Genomic DNA, 21,590 nt, shown 5'->3' on the forward strand with positions numbered 1-21,590 from the left:
CAAGGGCAGCCCCATGTAGAGAGCGTTGCAGTAGTCTAAACAAGAGGTCACGAGCGCATGAGTGACCGTACGCAGGGCATCCCGGTCTAGATAGGGCCGCAACTGGCGCACCAGGCGAACCTTCAGTCTAATTTTAGGTATCCATCAGCCTAATATTTTTATAGAGTATTGTAAGGAGAAAAGAGAAAAACAAAGAGATGATGTTTGAAAGCAGAAGGGACAATAATATCCATTATGGTATTTGTTCTCAAAATATTAACTCTTGATGAAGTAAGGCCGAGAACAATAACAACAACAAAGGTTCACTAAGACCAATAATTATTGAAAAGGTATTGACTTGGTCGCAATAACAGTGATGGGTACATTAAACCATGTTGAAAGACCTGAACGACCTGGCTAAACAGATCCTGGAGGGAAAAAAATCTATCCATCACCACCACCTGAGCTTAAAAGAAAAGAGATATAATTGACATCACAAAATGAGTATGCGTTTTAGAAATTACTTAAGATTCTTTACTTTTACTACATATTGACGTAAATTTTGCAAGTGGTTTGAGAACTTTATGCCAGGTTATAGAGAAATAGAAAAGGTACCTTTCGCAGCTCTGTGACAAGGACTGCTGTTTCTCTAGTATTGCTTGCTCCTACATTGTAAAGAAGAAATAATTAAACAAAATTTGTTACATTTTGAAGATTGATTCATGCCTCAGTCAGGACTAGAACTCATAAGTCTCCCACTAGACCAAACTGGCTGTCATGAGTGTCCATATACTGCAGTGTATGTATTATTGCTTTCTGGTAAAACTCAAACTCTAAGTAAACAAAAGGGCAAGAAAAGATGTGGAGAGAAAACAAAGATATAAATGAAATAATTGAGTGATTTCAAAGTACTCAAGTTCGGAGATAGTGAAGTAAACAGAAAATAAAGTGAGCTTGGAGAATGTACCTGTCAAGCCCTACGGGCTCGACACCACAGAGGGAACCAGGGGAGCACAACCAGCAGCACCCGCTTAGCACCGAAGGCCCAGCCGCGCCCGCACTCACCAGCTGTACGGCGGGCGAACACCGGACCCGCGGCCGCACCAACAGCTGAGAGGCGGCCGGAGACAACTGCGAGCGGCCACAGAGAACCTGCGCCGGCACGGACAGCTGGGAGGTGGCCGGAAACGGCTACCGGCGGTCGCGTGGATCGATCAGCTGGGAGGCGGCCAGAAACAGCCGCCGGCGGTCGCACGGCCCGAGCAGCTGAGCGGCAGCCAGGAACAGCTGCCGGTGGTCGCGCGGGCCTCACGGGACTTCACGGAGCTGACGGCGGCCTGGCAGCCGTGTTGGAGGCGTGCGTGAACATGGGCGACCCCGGAAGCTGTAGCTGCATGCAAGCCGGCAGCGACGCGTGGCGCTGTACAGCTGCGCCCGAACTTTGGGGGCTGCCAGGGGGCCATTGGTGTGGCGCGGGGTATTGCGGTGGTGGTGGGGAGCACGCCCGGGACCTTAGGGGGAAGCTGGGCTTACACTTTTCTTCACGCTGGGGATCTCGGCGCCAGTGGGAGGAGCTGGGCGTGAGTCGACGGAGTAGGGGGGTGGAGTATTTACGCAGGCCAGGCGGATGCTGGTCTGCGCGGGGAAGGGGTGGGGCCCACGGGTGGGGCTGCTGCCTAGTTACAGGCACGGGATAAAAGGCGCGTTGGGGCGAGTAGCTCCCAACGCTGACTTTGTATTTGCATAGTAAATGCAATCTCTTCATGCAATCTCTTCATAGTAAAGGTTTTCTTGCAGTCAACCGTGCCACATCGTCGTTCTTCAGGCTTGCGCTCTCCGGCGTGGACGTTAGTTTGACAGTACCCTTGAAGTTGGAATACAGCTCTTTCAACTTGATTAATGATTTTTTTTGTTATATATATTGAAAACACATACCACCTCTGGAGGAGGTTCTGAAGCTAGTGGGACAGCTGGACATGTAGTTTGAACCTGCTGGCCAGGAAGCTGGTGACTGTCTGACTGGGATTGCAGGTAAGCAGAACACTGAAGGGGCACTCCATGATCTGCCAGCATCGCTGCATTAGTTGTGCCAAGACTGCTTTGTGAAAGTCCATCTGAAGCAATACAGGGCAACATTGCTTCAGGCTGCAATTGCAATGGTGGTGATATAACGGCAGAAGCCTGCACTGGCAATGCAGGTATATGGGTTCCAATATCCACAGCATACTGAGGATGTCCAATAATCTGTTCAAAAAATCAAATGTGTAATTAATCTAAATGCTGTTAAAGACTCACTAGCTAAATCAATATTATTAAAATAGGTCCTTGTTATGCTGCAATGAAACAGGAAGGGAGGGAGGGAAGGAGGGAGGATCACTCTGCATACACAAACTTATGATTTCATGGATGTGTGAAATGCAAGCAAGTTGAATTTGAGCAACAACAACTACCGATTATTAGGATCTGAAAATTTTTATCTCATTGGTGTAAGTTAGTATCTTATAATGAACATGTACATAACTGAATTGGCACATCACGTTCATAGATGGTTATGATTACAATATGAAATGGCAGCTATGAACCACGAGTGTATATTTAAATATACACCTAAATATCCATTAGGGTAAATTGAAATGACTACTTGTTAGAGAATATAAATAATTCATACAAAGGCTATACCCGAGAAAATTGTCTGTCCAAGAGAGTCCAGGTTAAGTATAGCTTCATTTCAAGCTGTTATTTCAGTAAATTGAAGTAGTATTTAAATCAAACTGAGTAAATGTGACTGGATTTGTCACATCCAAAGGACTAAGATATCATTCACACCTTCACAGAATGCTGGGAACCCCTTAAGCAGTCTGTCCCTTGGATTTGGGGCTTTTATGTGAAGAGATAGCTATTTGAGGGTATTTCCAATGTTTACCTGAGACCAAATACAGCAATCCAATGCCATCTATTTCACAGTTATGATCATGGATTATGTCATAGTATTATCTATGCAATTAAACTTCAAACTAAACTAATCTTTCAGGCTTATCTGTATTAGTATTTTTGCATATGTTTAGAACATGTCAATAATTTTTTTGCCATAAAAACTATATATACCAAAGCACCGATATGGTTACTTTTTTTATAAAAATGATAAATGAGATTTTTTTCATTTATCTCTATTATAGTGGAGATTTTTATTCTTGCTCAAAAAATCTATAGTTACTAAGTCAGGCTTTACCTGAAGAGGAAACTGAAGAAAAGATGAGATATGGAAACAAATAAAGAAGGCAACAGCAGCAAAGGAAATCATAGATGAAAAAGAAAATTTCTTTTAGTACTATATAAATTATTATTGTGCATATATTATAAGTTAGCCAGTTCTGGTTGCAGTGAGATATTATATATATCCTGCAATATAAATGTTTTCTGGTTGTCTGTCTTTCTGTCTGTCTGTCTATCTATCATCTATCTATCATCTATCTATCATCTATCTATCTATCTATCTATCTATCATCTATCTATCTATCTATCTATCTATCTATCTATCTATCTATCTATCTATCTATCTATCATTTATCAGTTGTTATACCATGTAAGGGAAATAGGACAAACATTTAACGTCTTGAATCATTTTATATGATACCAGCAAATTTCCATGATTTTTGTTGTATGTGAAGTGAACGATTACAATAGCAATCATCACTAAAAGTGAAATAGAGACAGCCTGAATTTCCTTATTTTTCATCTTTTGGGGCAAGGTATAAAGTATGTGTATAGTTTTTCAATAACGCCTCCAGATCCCATTTGATAATAAACCTTACAGTCTGAATCAAAACTGATACAGGTACATCAGTAAAAGATATCTGAAATGCTTAAAGAAGTACATTGGACAGGACAATTTTGGAGTCAGTGAGAATAGGTATCATTGATTCATTGGACGTTAGGCTAGGACCAGGTGAACACAAATTCTTCACAAACAATTTTTATGTACCAAATATATGGCTGAAAACAAAGGCATAATACAGTAAAATTGGAAGTACAGAACAAATAGTTTGAGATGGAATGTTCTGGACCTTAAGGTGGTAGGTGACAAATGATAAAATGCTATGATTTCTTGTAACATTCCTGTTTTAAAGAAATCTTCAATCTTGCTATTTTCTTCTCAATCCATACATGTTTTCTGTTGCATTACCTTACCTTATAATATTTTATAAATATTTAAAATTAGTAGCTTCTTCTAAACTTGAAAAAAAATGTACACTCTCTCTCACACACCTCTATATAACTATACAATATGGTATACAGATAAATATGTATCTTCAGCCAGTTTAAATTTGTAATTGTGAGAATGAAGAATTAAATATTTTTAAGTTCTTCTTTGTAAAATAAATATCTACTTTTAAAGAAACCAGCTATTCTAAAGAAAATACGCTATTCTGTAAACCTATTCATATAAGTGATTTAGTTTCATTAAGAAATTATCATTTTATAGTCTGATTGGAAAACGCTAACTGTAACTGGACATTAAGAGTTTTTTTCACTCCTGAGAAGAAATAATGTCACTTCCTGGGACAGAAGTGACTTAAGCATTCTTTACCCTCTGACACAGCCTCTTCAAGCTGTCCTTCATGTTTAGTGTTTCACCATTCTAATCAATTCATTTTTAAGGATTCGGTTTCCTTATCCTTTCCTGATGGGCATTAATCTCCAAATTTCTTTTAAAATTTGAACTATCTACAGAGCTGACACTTGGGGAACTACTCCTATGATTTAAACCCACGAAAATCCAGTGTCAAATAGATTACCTGATTACCAGCCCCAGATGCAGACATAGCCTGTTCTGATGGATGAATTATGTTTGGCTGAATTGACTGTGGAAGTGAAGGCAGCATCTGCTGCTGTTGTGAAACAGCTTGCATATTCTGAATGTGGAGGGGAGAAGACACAGCTTCATTCTGTATTATCTGCTGAAGGGTAGCCTGGTACATTTGTTGTTGTGAAAGCTGGGCTACCACATGATGTGTTGGTAAAGCTGACACTCCTGGTGGAGGCATAGGAAGTAATGGTACTGGAGCAGCTGGCATATTTGGCACAATTGTTTGGCAGGGCAAGACCAAGGAAGCCACAGTAGTGTGAGGAAGGTTGACTGCTTGCATGGGGAGGGCAGGGGAATTTGATGACAGTGGCAGAGCTGAGTTCACAGGAAGGCTTGGTACTATCACAGCTGAAGGAAAATATTGAGAAGGAGCAGGGATGGGGGGCATATTTGCAGCAGGTATATCAGACAGGTTTGAAGGATGACTGTCAAGTCCTGCCAGAGGGGTAACTGCAGGAATAACGGGAAACTGAGGAATCTGGAAGAAAATATAATATTATATAAATTGCAAAAGCCCAGATGACATTAAATTAATTTATTTGCTTTTTTATTAATAAAACAATTCCTCCTTTTTAAGCAACCCAGAGTATTTGGAGTAGGGGTAGCGCCTAAATCGTATCAATCAATAAAATGAAAAATGATTTCCATTCATTTTTTCACGAGTTGTTCTAGAATATTTCATAAATTGTTCTAGAGTAAGTGCAGGATAGGCTTTCAAAGCAACTACATGTTAACAGACCAATCCAAAATTAATACAAAGGAAATAGATAAAGCAAGCAGCAACCTATTAATAATCACTCACTGCATGTCTAGAAACATTTTAGGCAAATATCTGGCACGCTTGGATAGTACCTGATTTGGTATACAGGGAGCCTCTGTCTGTCTACACTAAAACTGCTATAGTTTCCAAGTTTCTATTAATTAGTATATACATATATTGCATGTAACTTAGTCTCTTCCTCCTAAATTGAACTCATGTGAGGATTTTGAATAATGCATTGGTGGACTAATAAATGGTAAAATTCAGCAATATTCAGAATGCAGATTAAGTGTGCATTTGAATTAGTGCAAGAAATTCCCCAATGCAGAGGATATGACGCTGCAGGAAGCAAGTATGTCAAGGATCAAGAGTGGGTAAGGACAACGTATTATGTGTGTAAGAACAAAACAGAAAAAAGTATGACCATAGCAAGCATAACAAAGTAGATTCAGGCTGGGAGGAGCATATTAAAAAATGATAAACTGGAATATATTATCAAAAAAGTAAGTACAAGCATTTAAAATAATTCCAATTATTTACAGCAGGATAGCAGCTGTATGTAAATGATGCTACTCACAATACAGATAGGCAAGTATAACAACGTTCAACATTATGCAACTTTGACAAAACCATTATTTAATATACATTCATCAATATCATCTTATAGCTTTGATACGAGGTATTAAATTCACTCATTATAACTATACAAAATGATTTGCATACTCATTTTTACTTCATCATTAAAAATAAGGCTAACCTTTAATTATGAAGAAAGTTGGATTTAAAAATGGATTATTCTGTAATAAAGTTTCAGGGATAGTTAAAAATGCATTTGTACTAGATTTATTTACTTATTTATTTATTAATGGGATTTATATCCCGCCCTATCACCCGAGGGACTCAGAGTGGCTAACAACAACAAAACTTAAAGTTCTCTGTACAGTAAATTAAAAAATAAAATTTGAAATAAATTAAAATAAATTAAAGAATAAAGTTAGAATTGTAAATATAATTATAATTAAAATCCCTGTCAGTCTAGGTCAGCCAGGTGGAAAAGGAGTGTTTTGAGGCCGTGGTGAAAGGACTGGAGATCTTGGGCCATCCGAAGCTCAGGGGGGAGCTGGTTCCACAGGGCTGGCGCTCCCACAGAGAAGGCTCTACCCCTGGGGGTCGCAAGCCGACATTGTCTAGCCGACGGTACCCTGAGGAGGCCTTCTCTGTGTGAGCGTACTGGGCGATGGGAATTCGTTCCCGGCAGCAGATGGTCCTGCAAGTATCCTGGGCCTAAGCCATGTAGGGCTTTAAAGGTAAGAACCAGCACCTTAAATCTCACTCGGAGGGCAACCGGTAGCCAATGCAGCTCACGCAGGAGGGGTGTAATATGGGAGTATCGGGGTGCTCCCATCACTACCCGTGCAGCTGCACTCTGCACCAGTTGACGCCTCCGGGTGGTCTTCAAGGGCAGCCCCATGTAGAGAGTAGTCTATACGGTAGTCTATACGGGAGGTAACGAGTGCATGGGTGACTGTACGTAGGGCATCTCGGTCTAGAAAGGGGCGCAACTGGTGTACCAGGGGAATCTGGGCAAATGCCCCCCTAGCCACGACTCCAATATGATCTTCAAAACTGAGTCGTGAATCCAGGAGGACGCCCAGGTTGCATGCTCTATCAACGGGAGGTAATATCTCTCCTCCTATAATCAAAGATGGAACCTCTTGAACTAAACGAGATGTCGGTACGTAGAGCCACTCAGTTTTGGCTGGGTTGAGCCGGAGCCTGTTCTTTCCCATCCAAATCTTTACCGCTTCCAGGCAACGGGACATCACATCGAGGGCATCACTGGGTTGGTTTGGGGTGGAGATGAACAACTGGGTATCATCCGCATATTGGTGATACCTCACCCCAAAACCACGAATGATTTCACCCAGCGGCTTCATATAGATGTTGAACAGGAGGGGCGAGAGCACCGATCCCTGAGGCACCCCACAACTAAGGGGCCTTGGGGTTGACCTCTGCCCTCCTGCCAACACCGTCTGCAAAAGGCCCGAGAGGTAGGAGGAGAACCATCGTAGAACAGTGCCTCCCACTCCCAGCCCCTCAAGACGACGCAGCAAGATACCATGGTCGATGGTATCAAAAGCCGCTGAGAGATCTAATAAGACCAGGATAGAGGAGTAACCCCTATCTCGGGCCCGCCAGAGATCATTCACGAGCGCGACCAATGCCGTCTCCGTGCTATATCCGGGCCTGAAACCCGATTGGTACGGATCCAGATACTCAGTTTCCTCCAGGACCAAAGGGAGTTGCCGTGCCACCACGCTCTCAACGACTTTCGCAAGAAAGCGAAAGTTGGAGACAGGACGAAAGTTGTTTAAAATAGCTGGATCCAATGCAGGTTTCTTAAGGAGGGGCCTTACTACCGCCTCTTTCAGGGCGGCAGGGAAGTACCCTTCACTCAGTGAGGCATTGATAACTGCTAGGATCCAGCCTCGTGTAACCTCTCGAGACGCATACACCAGCCACGAGGGACACGGGTCCAATAAACACGTGGCGGCACTTAATTTCCCCATGATCCTGTCCACTTCATCTGGAGTCACAGGATCAAACTCTTCCCAAATGTTCTCGGCCAAACTCATTGTTTTCCTCTCGTCAGATACTGCCCAGTCAGAGTCCAGACCGGCCCGAATCTGAGCAATTTTGTCCAATTAAGATTTACTTAATTCATTTCTTGGAACTACACCATATCATTGGGATTTCTGGAAGCTGCAGTCCTCTCAGATCTTTTAGACCTCAGATGGGTAAATATGTGGATTGTAATTTAGAAGGTAAGTGAAGCTTCGATAATTGTCCATGTTGAATGTGATCAGATTTTACAACAAACATCTTGCTTGTGAAAAACCTGATTTCGTTTAATGCAGTCATAGTTGAAGCTTGTACCTACCCCAACACTTTCTATCTGTAGTTGCTTAATAGCTATAGTAAGATGTAAAAACACAAAGAGCATCACATATTCTTTGAGGTTTCAGGGAGGACTTATTTGGGCAAATGTGGTTGCACACTTACAAGAAGATCAAGCTACAAACGTTCCCCCCGCTCTCTTAGCCCTAAGAGAGGAACCATCTGGGCTAAGGGTAAAGTCTGGAAAGAAAAGGGGATGGGATTAATCTCTGGATTAATTTTGATTTTATTGTATTCTGGAAACCTTAATCAGGACTCGCTTTTGGAGCTATTTAGGCAATTATGACAGGAACTGGGGGCAGGAATAATTGATTCCAAAATATTTTTATGGTATCATTTGTATAATGCCTAGGTAAGACCACACTAGAAATACTGCATCAAGTTTTGGTCATCAGGATGTAAAAAAGATGTTGAGACTCTAGAAAAAAGAAGAGCAACAAGGGTGATCAGGGGACTGAAGGCTAAAACATATAAAGGAACAGTTGCTGGAATTGGGTATGTCTAGTTTAATGCAAAGCAGGACTAGGGATGACATGATAACAGTCTTCCAATATCTCAGGGGCTGCCAGAAAGAAGAGGGAGTCAAGCTATTCTCCAAAGCGCCTGAAGGCAGGACCAGAAGCAATGGATGGAAACTTATCAAGGAGAGAAGCAACCTGAACTAAGGAGAAATTTCCTGACAGTTAGAACAACTAATCAGTGGAACCACCTGCCTCCAGAAGTTGTGAATGCTCCACAACTAGAAATTTTAAATAAGAGACTGGACAAACATTTGTCTGAAATGGTAATAAGGTTTCCAGCCTGAGCAGGGGGTTGGACTAGATGACCTCCAAGGTCCCTTCCAACTCTGTTATTCTGTTATCTTGGAACTGTCACTCTGAGTTTTTCTTATTATATGGAAGGACTTGAGCAAATAGGGATTGCAGAAGAAGAGGAATCACACATTATGCTTTATCTCTTATTATTTATCTGATACCAGATTGCACTACAAGTCTATAATTAAACTGTTATAGCCTCATCCGCCAGCTATTGTTTTTCCTGAAAAACAAAAGAAGTAGAATTACCTAAAACTGGAATAAATAGTAGAGGAAAATACATTAAAAACAGAAGGCTGAAGAAATGATAAAAGCATGAAGAAGCCCCAAAATGCATCAGATGGCAAGGTTGTTTAGGAAACTGTGTCAACTGAAATGGGCCACTGGAGTTCTATTTCCTTACACCAAGTAGTGGAGGAGATATTGGAAAACAAACAGAACCACCAAAGAGAAAAGAAAAGATTGCTGGTTTTCTAAATGGGTGTCCAAGAAGTGGTGGGGAAAGAGCCCCTTTCCAGGATGAGAAAAAGGGGTAACGAGTTTATCACTTCCTGACCCAGCTAGGGGGGAGCCATGGAAGGATGGAAGGAGAGAGAACTGGATTGAAGAGTCTGGGGAATGTAAAGCATGGGAATGCATGATTGCACTGGGTGCAGCTTTCATCTATTGTACTTGATTGCCCATGATGGAGAGATGGTTATTTTGCACAATTTGAGTGTTTGGAGGAGGAGTTGAGAGCTGTGTTTCTCAAGCTTGGCACTTTCAAGATGTGTAGACTTCAGCTCCCAGAATTCCCTAACCAGCATGCCCACGCATCTTAAAGTTGCTAAGATTGAGATACTTTGACTAAGGGGGACAGAGATAGGGGAGAAAATCAGTAGGACCAAGCAAGGTAAAGTATAAAAGATTGGGAGTGCGGAAAGAGACACCCCAGAAGAAAAGGGATCGGAAATGTGTACTTCCACGCTGAAATCATAACGCAAGCCAGACAAATGCATGACTGGACATTGTGGGCTCATACTGATTGTTCTAAATGTCAGCCGACAATAAATTCAGCCTCGTATATGATTTAATTGTGGATGAGAGGACAGACCAGGCGTGTGCCACTGAAGAAGAAAATTCAGCACTGTTTAAAGAGATGCTGATCCATCCACTCCTTAAAAGGAAAGCTCTTTTTCCTTCTTTGGGAAGGTTGTGGGGAAAATGATGGGGCTGCAGTTAAAGAGAACACAAATTGTCCGAAGCAATGTCAGTCCAGATTCAATCTCAGCATGAAACAAAAAACAACTGGTTGCCGTCAGGGATAACTTGAGTTGGGATTTGGATGGAGCAAATGCAACTGTCATTATTTTCCCAGAGCTTTTAATAGCCTTGATATTGGACAAGATTCATCTGGGCAGGATATGAATGTCAGAATTGTGATGATAGATGGGGAAATTTCTGACTCTCAGTTGTTTCATTATGGGGTGCTGTTCAACATCTACATAAATCCCCTGAGATAAATATCTATCAGTTTGGATAACATGACACAAAGTTGCACATCTTCCACCTGAGCAAAATGGATGAGCCAGATATTATGTCCTGGGGTCTGGGCATGTGAGGATGTGGATAAGATGACCTTTTCTCAGTTTCAGCTGGTGTTCCACTTGCACACTTACCTGGCATAAAATGCACGGAGTAGAATGCAGTAATAAAATGCAATAATCTCATTTAGAATTTTTAGATTACTGAAATTTATTTTATATGGGACTGTTTCTTAAGACCACACAAAAACATCAACATTTTTAATGCTTGTGGATTAGTCTTGATACTGCCACTGGATATTGTTGCTGCACTGGTTACCAGCATGTTTCTGAGTGCAATTTAAAATGCTAGCTTTAATGACTTGGGGTTGGATTTTTAAAAGAAAGCTTTTCCTGATAAAATTTGCCTGCCTGCTCTAGGCAGTCTGAGAATATCTACTTGGGTATTCCAGCCTACCAGAAGTTAAGAAAGGAAGAGACTTAAAGGTAGATTTCTCTGTAGAGGCTCCCCTTATATGCTTATCTTCCAAGGCAGGTATAAGGCCACTCTTAACGCCATCCAGAAAGATACTGATGCTGAAGTCATTTTTATTTTATTATTAATTTTCCCTTTTTATGACCCTTATACCCTTAATCTGGGGTAGAGTCAGGGTGACTGGATGGAGCTGAGCATTTATTGGCTGGATGCCTTTCCTGATGCCTAGTTAGAGTTCTCAGCAGATATTTTTTTCTTTGGGTCTTAGGAGATAAACATCTGTTGCTACCTAGGACTGAACTCTCAAATTTCCAAGTGGGAGGCGAGTGTCTTCATCATCAGGCCATCACACTGCTTATATTTTTATTATATTGTTATTATTATAATATTGCTACTATTCAGCTAGTTTGGTATATGATTAATGCACCAGGCTATAAACCAGGCAATTGTGAGTTCTAGTCCCGCCTTAGGCACAAAGCCAACTGGGCACCTTAGGGCAGTTCTCCTTCTCTCAGCCCTAAGAAGGAGGCAATGGCAAGCCACTTCTGAGAAACTTTGCCAAGAAAACTGGAGGGACTTGACCTGGTAGTCTCTGAGTATCGGACATGATTCAATGAAAAAAAAATATTACTGTAGTATGTTATTGCTTGAATCCAGTTGAATTTTAGGTGCTATTTATATGTCATAAACAATTGTTGTCATAAGACTATGAGGCATTTTGGAAATATGGTCAAAACATTTTATGGTCTTATAGATTTTTTATTGCATGAGAATTTGTTTTTTAAAAAATGTGATAACCACCTAAATAAATGAATATACTACACTCCAAGCAAATAGTGTGAATATTCTGACAACAATTGTAAATGATAGTGCTAAATAAAGAACTGTGATCTAGTTCAAATGAAATACTAGAGCACTCATTTCCAATTTAACAGTATGTTGTATGAGCTTATTATGCTTTTGTACTCAAATTATAATTTGAACCAAAGGCTGAAGTTTCCAATATCTTAAAAAATGCATGTTTTCTTTATATATGCACTAATTATACACAGAGAGAAATTTGCTATCTGTTCACTTTATGTCAGCAGAGCGTATTCTTTTCCCCTTTTAAAATTAAAATTTCTTTTTCTTTTCCATTACTCATTTTTTAAAATGTTCATCAAGTTACTATACTATGTAAATGACACAGTTCTCATATTCATATAGCTGTCTTTTTGGTGCCAACATGAGAAAGTCATACATGATATACTGGCGTAGGCCTTCATGGCTGGCATCAAAGAAGGAGTGATGAGGTTTTCAGTCTGAATGGTCATGATCGAGTTTCATTTTGTTCTAACATTTTGCCAGCAGCTGTGGCTAGCGTCTTCAGAGCCTCATTTGTGATGTACCTCTTAGAACTGAGGCAGATTGGGCTCATGTATCTAACAGGTATCTAGCAAGCTGCTCTCTGTTTTCTTCCACATTATGGAAAGCCAAGTTATGGAAGGCCAAGAAAGTTGCTTCTTGATTGGTTCCTTATCTCATTGGTCCATTTTGAAGAAATTCCAAGAGCTGGGCTACTTTGAGCCAGTGGCATATTGTTTAACTTTTCTGAACTTTTTAATTTTATTTTTTCATTTATTATGGCACTAGGTAATAAATAGCTAGATTTTTTTTAATAATACAATGTTACAACAAAAGTCAATTGATGCATGAAAACACTTCCATGTTTCTAGCACTATGAAGTCTTCACACCAAAATGAGGAACCTTATTGAGTGCTACAACAGACTTACTTGACCAGGTGGAACTGGGGGAAGTGACTGCACAGGGGGGACCTGTAGAGGTGCCAGTGGTGCACTGCTAGCTGCCAGGTGAGAACCAGGTGTTTGAAACTGGGACAACAGGTGAGGTGCAGGTTGTTGTACTGAGCACATGGGCTGGTTGCTGAGAATTTGCTGTGAAGGAGCTGGGGTTGAGATGGATTGCTGATCAAATTAAAAAAAAGATCATATAGGTTTTTGAAGTGCTATCAGCATAGATTGGAGAAGCAGTCATAGGCAAACAAGAAACAAACAACAAACCTGCTTTTTAAAAATATAGTTAATAGATTGAAAATCTACAAAATGGCCATGGTGAGAGGCTTTAGAGTAGAATATATGTATGGAATTCTATTTTTCTGCTATATTCTGAAAAGATATTGGTTCCAGGTTTAATGCCTTTTGGATGACTATGTCTTGGTATAATAATAATCATGGTTCCCATTTCTGAATTGGCAAACTATGATTACCAGCTTCACAAAAAAGCCAAACAAGTCAACATCAAATTGCAATCCAATATTCCAACTGTTTATTATTTGTTATTGTTATGTATTATTTTAATGTCTTACTGGCTTTTAGTGTGTTTGTAAGCTGCTCAGATGGGTGGCATACAAGTCAAATAAATGAATACCGGTAAGTAAATAAATTGTTCCAAAGCTGATTTGGATACATTTACGCATGCAAATGTATGCCCAAACTCAAACTAAATATTGTCTGGAAATAATGATACATCCATGGCTAGATACTTCTCCCTTTCTCATGATCAACTACTAGTGAAATTAGCCCAATAAATTTTATTTATTTGTTTGTTTAAAGAAAGAGTGGCAAAAGAAAATGATAAAGCTGTCCATTGTCAAGCTAAGAAAATATATATTAGAAATAACATTTTTAAAAGTCCAAATAATGAGGTCAATCTCTTCTACTCTGAGAAACAAACTTAAAAGAAGTCAAGAATTAATCTTGAGTTTGCTATAGGGTGAAGAAGAAATTAAAGCTTTCTCTCTTTGTTACAAAAGCATCCATAGGGAGATTTTAAAAGTCCTGCTGATGGTTGTGGCAGCACAATCAAAGCTCTGCCCTTTGTACATGTGTGTAATGTCAATTAAAACACAAAAGGAGTAGGGCTTCAATTATACTACCACAACTGCCTTCTTGTTTTGATACTTCACTACAGATGCTACTGCTGTCCTACTTGTTAATTTACTCATTAATCTATTGCTGCACTTAAAATTTAATAAGAAATCTTCCATTACAGTATAAAATGGACAATCAAGCCTATAATGCAAGTTACATAATGGTTTTAAGCTTAATAGGAAAAAAGAGAGCCAGATAAGGCAAAAGGCTAGAAACCTGAAGAATGTGAAATCTAGTCCTGCCTAAGACATGAAGTCTCTAGTTGACCATGGACTAAACACCCTCTCTTAGCCCTAGGAAGGAAGTAATGGCAAACTAGTTTTGAAAACCCTCCTGCAGGATGGTTGCCATGAGTGTATTTTGAAGATATGGAGGGGGAGGGGGAAGAGAAAGGCAGAATATGTCATTTCTTACCTGCTGGCTGATTAATACAGGTTGAGGTTGTCTCATCTGCACAGGGGCAACTGAGGTGGGAAATGGAATTGGAATTGCTGGTTCTGGATAAAGTTGTGGCCGCGGAGGCACAACAGCAGTTGGACCCTGAACCACTGAAAGTCCAGGCTGGGAAGGAAGGTAGGAAGACATTACTTTAGAAAACTATTGTCTATAAAAACTCTCAACAGCCTACCTTATCATTCTGAAAGTATACAGCTGTTCAAACTATTTAATAAAGTAATTAATATTAATAATTCAGATTAACTGAGTAGATATATTGCTATGACAATATCCATTAAAATAAAAATGTCCAGGGAATAGATTTTCCACCCTTTTTGCTTCATATTAAATAAAATAGTAAGTAAAGAAACATAGGAGATAGGATATGTGACTCCATTTATATTTACTGTATGAACATGACTAAGAAAAATGGTTAGCTGTACAGGCTTTTGAGGTTATGCAATTATTCAATCATTTTTAAAAATTCATGTGAAAATTGAAGAAGACTATACTTACTATTGAGGGTTGCTGGTAGGGCCCTATCTGCTGAAGACCATGTGGCAAAGTCTGGCTCTCACTGAGAGGCGGGCTATAAACGCGCTGAACAGCTGGAGGTATTGCATCAGGAATAGACGAATAGATCACACTTTGCTGGCTACTCTGGGAGTCTGAGTACACAGTTGATCCTTGACCACTGTCAAATGTGCTATCAGCTGAAACATTGTTAATATTGATTTTTTTAAAAATTGAATGGTTTCATAAACTGAAAGCAAAGTATTGTTCGTATTGTACAAAGGCTATCTGATCTTACTCGAGATCTTAATTTGGAGCTTTGGAAATAGCAATGCAAAGTTTAGGGTACTTCAGAAGTCAGTCAATCTGAATCAATAATGAATCAGATCTGATGCATGATCCGGGGGGGGGGAAAGAACCCTTATTTTTCTACTATCAAAATTAGAAATTGATAGAGATTTACATAACACTTCAACATGGCTGCAGGAAGGAACTGGGATTTTGTGTAATTGAAACCACTTAGCAACCCTTGGAGTGGACTGGCAGAGGATTCACTTCACTTTTTGACCAGATTTAAAACCACAGCATTTTTTTTTCTGTTTTAAGTGTTAAATTTCAAAGGTTGAAACAAAAGTAACTAAACCAAATCCATAAAGTAGAAATGAGTTGTTCCCAATTATATCTAAATTGGGACATGAGCCTGTGGGGAATATATAAAATGCAGACATGACTGACTGGAGAAATTTTGAAAAATTGGCTGGCTACATTTCTTTCTACAAACATTCAAATTTTTATAAGAATTTGTCATAGTCTGCAGTCTAACCAACAGTCTATAAATTTTCATAGGTAAATGCAATATTGAGAGCCTGCTTGGTGTAGGGGTTAAGGCAGCAGGCTGGAAACCAGAAGATAAAGTCTATGAGTTGTTGTTCCACTTAGGCACACAGTCAGCTTGGTAACCTTGAGCCAGTCACTCTCTTACTTTAGGAAGAAGGCAAAGGCCATTTCCAAAAAACTGCAGGGATTAGTCCAGACTCCAGACAGTCTCCAGGAGTTAACACTGACTCAAAGATATGCACACACAAAAAGTAACATTGCTGTACAGTGGGGGTCTTCAAACTTGGCCCTTTTATGACTTGTGGACTTCAACTCCCAGAATTCCCCAGCCAGGCACGCTGGCTGAAGAATTCTGGGAGTTGAAGTCCACAAGTCATAAAAGGGCCAAGTTTGAAGACCCCTGCTGTACAGGTAATCTCGACTTACAACAGCTTGTTTAGTGACTTTTTGAAGTTGCAACAGCACTGTGACTTATGACCATTTTTTACACTTATAACTGGGACAGCATCCCCATGGTCATGTGATTAAAATTCACATGCTTGGCAACTGGTTCATACTTATGACGGCCACAGTATCCCAGGGTCATGTGATCCCCTTTTGCAACCTTCTGTCAAGCAAAGTCAATGGGGGAGCAAGAATCACTTAACAACTGTGTTACTAATTTAACAACTGCAATGATTCACTTAAGTGTGGCAAGAAAAGTCACAGAATGGGGCAAAACTCACTTAACAAATTTCTCGCTTAGCAACATAAATTCTGGGGTCAATTGAACTTGTAACTCGAGGACTACCCATGTCTACCAAATATTTGTTAGTGAGTTTCAAAGTGCTGTTCAGGCTGATATTGCCAGCTTTTTATATTACAGTAGTAATCTGAGTTATTAATTTATTAATAACTTATATTAAATTAATTAATTTATTTTATTTATTTATTAGATTTGTTTGCCACCCATCTTGCCTAGAGAGCTACTCTGAGTGGCTTAGAATATTAAAAGTCAATAAATCCACAAAAAAAATATTTCTAATAAAAGTAAAGATTACAATTAAAAAGATGGGGAAGAAGGGAAAAGGATGTTCAGACAGGGAGGTGGGATCTTCCCTTAATCCCTCAACCACCTCCAGCAGGATTCACCCCTTTGGGCAGGGGGTGGCAGTCAGCATAAATTATTTGAAATTCTGTATATTTTTGCTTTCCTTCCAGAGAGAATAATGAAGCACCACAGGACCACTGGAAATAGCTCACATTTTAAAAAATGCCACTAGACAATAATATCGGAGTTTGATGAAGTATATAAATAAACTGTTTTGTTAATATTGTATACTTCTAGTAAGGTTAAATTATAAGTGTATCCCCCAAATTATACCAAATGAAATAATTTGGACATACATGTTTCTATATAATAACAAATGATGTCATAAAAAAAATATAACTAGATGAATTTTCATCAGTGAAGGATTGGTTGAAAAATCCAAATACGAGGCTTTCAAACACAGATGAAATTAACTTTCCCAATATGTATGCAAAAATGCATACTGCTTCCTGCTGCTAGTATTTAAGAATATTAAAAATGTGTTGTGCATGGGTTTTGTATACATATTGGGACAGTTAATTTTGTCTGTTTGGAAGCCTCATTTCTGGATTTTTCAGTCAATCCTTCACTGATGAACATTCACCCATCTTTCCAAATTTAAAAAACAATAACTCCTTTCAGTTTTACTTATCTAAGTTTATGGAGCTTTTTTGGATACTTAATAATGTAGAGATGTTTATAGAATAGGAAAATATAATCTAATTATAGGAATCATCTAACCACAAAAATGAAGACAACTCTACAAAGCTGAAGCAGCAGTTGGAAGCCAAACATGGATTCTGTTATCATCTGTTGTACACAGATTGCTAAATTATTTATGTACATTTCTGCTGTATTTGAATATCACCAGCAGCATCAAGGAAATTATTTATAGGGCTTTTAGACTTAAAAACATTGTGCAAGCATTGGCACAACATATGACGCCAATAATTTACAGTACTGAAACAACTAATTGAGAGTAGAAACTCAGAAAAAAAGATTATTTTTAAAATGTTTCTGTACTGTGAAGGAGAGATTTTAATTCTTATCTAATGTAATTAAATATATGTAGGTCTTCAAGCAGCAGTCTCAGAATCTTTAAATATTTTCAGTAATGTAAGAAAATTGTAATTATTATCTTGACTAAACCTTGAACGGTATTTCCTAAGTCAAAGTACACGTTGGCTCACTTTCATACTGTAAGCAGTCCTACCAACACTAGACTGGGCATAATGAGCTTGTTTTAGAAGGTAAATTCAATACAGTTCAAAGGGTTGGCTATATTAACATGTCAGAGAATGGTTGATGGTCTTTATTAACCACCACCACATGAGGGCACTTCCTCTGTGTTCATTGTATGATCACATGGTTTCTATAAGAAGGGAGGAGAGAGAGCCTTTACTTCGTAAACTGACAAGGTTTCCCCTCAAATCCCAGGGGAATTCACTTCCTCCCTGCTTTAAATTTATTGAACGATACAAATTCAATTATGTACAATCTTAATGGAAACTGTTTATTGATAACTTAGTAGATATTTATTGTTCTTGCATATTTTTAGCATATATTTATTTGTTCTTGTCAAAGTCCATGCAACCAAAGTCCTGGCTCATCAGTCCATCAGAGTTAGAATTCTTCAGAATTTTAACATAGTAGGAAGAAGCTTAGGCATGTTAAGTTTCAACTGGTTAGGCCAGGGGTGTCAAACTCAATTTCATTGAGGGCCGCATCAGCATTGCGGTTGCCCTCAGGGGGCCGGGTGGGTATGGCCAGGGTGGGCGTGGCCTACTGGGTGGGCATGGCTAGAGTGCGTATGGCCTACTGGGTGGGCGTGGCCAGCTCTACATCGTTTGCATCAAGGGTGCCTATAGGGGCCTGGGCAGGAGTGGGACAGATCTGAGGGTCTCTGGCAGAAGGAGGGTCCCTGGGCCAGGGCCAAGGCAGTAGGGGCCGTTCCCTCAATGTTTCCAGGATGGCTTCGTGGGCCACATTAAACCACTTCACGGGCCGGATCCAGCCCCCGGGCCTTGTGTTTGACATGTCTGGGTTAGACCAATAAAAACAGAGATGCTAATTCAGATGACATATTAAGCAAACTAGGTATGGAATACTTCATGTTTGATAATTATCCCCTTCAGCCAGAGTAGCAGGAGCTATTAAAGAGTCTATGTTAACATACTTATTCCTGCTAAACCAGAATTCTGAAGAGTTTTGGCTTACCGCAGTGCACAAACATGGCCAGTGACAACCATTCAGGGTATTTGTACTACATCCTTATATACCAACACAGAACACCTACTAAACTTACATGCAAGTGAAGTGATGCTTGTGGGCAGATTTTGTTGAGAAAGATGCTGGTCCACTTCAGGCTCATCTGGTTCTGATGGAATCTGATGACCAGCATGAGAAATGTGTGTAATCTGAAGTGGTTGTGCTTGTGTGACCTTCATTTTTTCTAAGCTTTCAGGATCCCGATGATCTTCTGAATGCAACATGGGCCATATCCTCTCTCTTCTCCACTGTATTAAGGCTACTCTGTCACGTATTGATTTTGCAATTATTTTGACATCACTTTCATGAAAGAACCCAGCATCAACCTGAAATAAAAGGTTTTCAACAACAAATCCATATTTTCACATCATGGAGCCCCACATGCCCACTCCCTATTCCAGGGGTGTCAAACTCATCACGTCACGTGACATGTCACAATGTATCACAACTTTTTTCCCATTGCCAGAGCTGGGGTGAGCGCAGTTTCAGCATGACGCATCCAGCCCATGGGCTGGAAGTTTGACACCCCTGCTTATCATCCACTTTTAGTAATTGAATAGAGTGTTAAGATTCTAAATCACCAGTCTGAGGTTTTTTATATGTGTGGCTGATTAGTTTGCAGAAACTTCATTTAGAATTACATATAATAGGTAGAGGTCCAAGGTTTTCATTCATAAAATAATTTTCAAAAACAGTACAAGTTGTATCTGAAACATTTTTTTTAAAAAAAAGCAGAGAAGCAATTGTAAAACTATGATCAATTGACATATTTTTATAAGTCATTATTGGCTATGAATGGCTATTGTCTATATCACTGTTAGAGCTATTATAAATATTCCTAGAACTTCATACAAAATAAATTCATAGTGGGGATATTTTTTAATCCAACTGTAACAGATGGTAAAGGGAGGCGGGTATTTTTGGGAATATTTACAACCATAATTGGCATCAAAATCATATAATCTCATTGTCTGCTTCATGAATAAACCAAATAAGAAATTTCCCATTTGCAATGCAATTTGAGAAAAGTAATTTTTCAGGAAGAAGCTCCCATACTATATTTCAAGCATTTAAATTCACTTTTCCAAAATGATAGGTAAGGTAAATCCAAATACCCTGGCAGTATTGCAGGCTAATTCTTCCCACAACCTGGAGTTTGATTCTGATCAGCTCAAGTTTGATTCAGACTTCCATCCTGCAGAGGTCGATAAAATGAGGACCCAGACTGTTGGGTGCAATATGCTGACTCTATGAACTGCCTAGAGAGGGCTGTAAAGCACTATGGGGTGGTATATAAGTTTATCTGCTATTGCTATCCATAGATTACTGGATGAAAGATCCTGTTTCTTAATTAGGCTGTAAGGTTCAATTGGATCTGTTGCTATTGTACCAGCTTCTCTACTGCATTGCAACCTGCCTGTCTGAATTTCTTGACTCTGGCTGGGCTAGCTGCCAGACACACACCCACACCCACACCCCCTGTGATACACAGAAACTTCCAATTTTGGTTGTGGAGGAAGTGGCCCAGCCTTAGTGCACCATCTAATTGTATTTCTGGACTTTCAACTCCTGCTGGCAGTCCTCAAAGAAGAGCCTTTTATGCCGTGACACCTGCCCCGTGGAACATCGTTCTTCCTGAGATTAGGTTGGCATCTATCTGGCTTGCCTTTTTCAATGCCTTCAGTATCTTGTTTGTGTCCCTGATCCAGGGCCCATGTGACAGAGCCCATGCCTTGGCTGTTTGGAAAACTTTTTATGAAGCATTGATTTTTGGGTTATTACTAGAAATTGCATGTACTTTTATTGTAAAGTTGTGTCCTACCTAGAGTGATGTGCTCGGATGACCTGGGCCAGTGGTGCACAGTTGTCTTGCTATGTGAGAATGACCCTCAGAGATGGGGTGGGGGAAGAAATGCTGCCTAGAGAAAAATCAGATAAGACTGGAGGGAGTGCAGTTGTCGCACAATGGATGTTTATAGGTATCTCTTGCCTTAAAGGAAGAAGTACTACAACTGTGCCATGACCACAAAACAGCAGGGCATTTTGAGTCAACCTTTGCTGAGCTGGCTGGATTACTGCAACTCCTAGAGACCCAGCTGCAGTTCTGTATTTTCTCTAGATTTCTTCACAGATCTTCCTCCAATGCATGGTTATACTACC

The 21,590-nt window shown here is 39.7% G+C and overlaps 1 protein-coding gene across 1 annotated transcript in view; it reads right to left on the bottom strand.

Annotated features, from left to right (window-relative positions):
- The window catches only part of WNK2 (WNK lysine deficient protein kinase 2), a gene marked incomplete at both ends in the record, with an annotated part of 107,610 nt that overhangs the window by 33,256 nt on the left and 52,764 nt on the right, over window positions 1-21,590 (bottom strand). Inside the window, 7 exons of the mRNA XM_081315527.1 lie at window positions 595-644; window positions 1,915-2,223; window positions 4,776-5,324; window positions 13,151-13,342; window positions 14,723-14,869; window positions 15,260-15,456; window positions 19,468-19,756. Coding sequence (XP_081171653.1) covers window positions 595-644; window positions 1,915-2,223; window positions 4,776-5,324; window positions 13,151-13,342; window positions 14,723-14,869; window positions 15,260-15,456; window positions 19,468-19,756 — 1,733 coding nt within the window. The remainder of the gene's footprint in view (window positions 1-594; window positions 645-1,914; window positions 2,224-4,775; window positions 5,325-13,150; window positions 13,343-14,722; window positions 14,870-15,259; window positions 15,457-19,467; window positions 19,757-21,590) is intronic.

The sequence above is a fragment of the Vipera berus genome (assembly GCF_964194415.1).
Source record: "Vipera berus genome assembly, chromosome: 2".
Lineage (NCBI taxonomy): Eukaryota > Metazoa > Chordata > Lepidosauria > Squamata > Viperidae > Vipera > Vipera berus.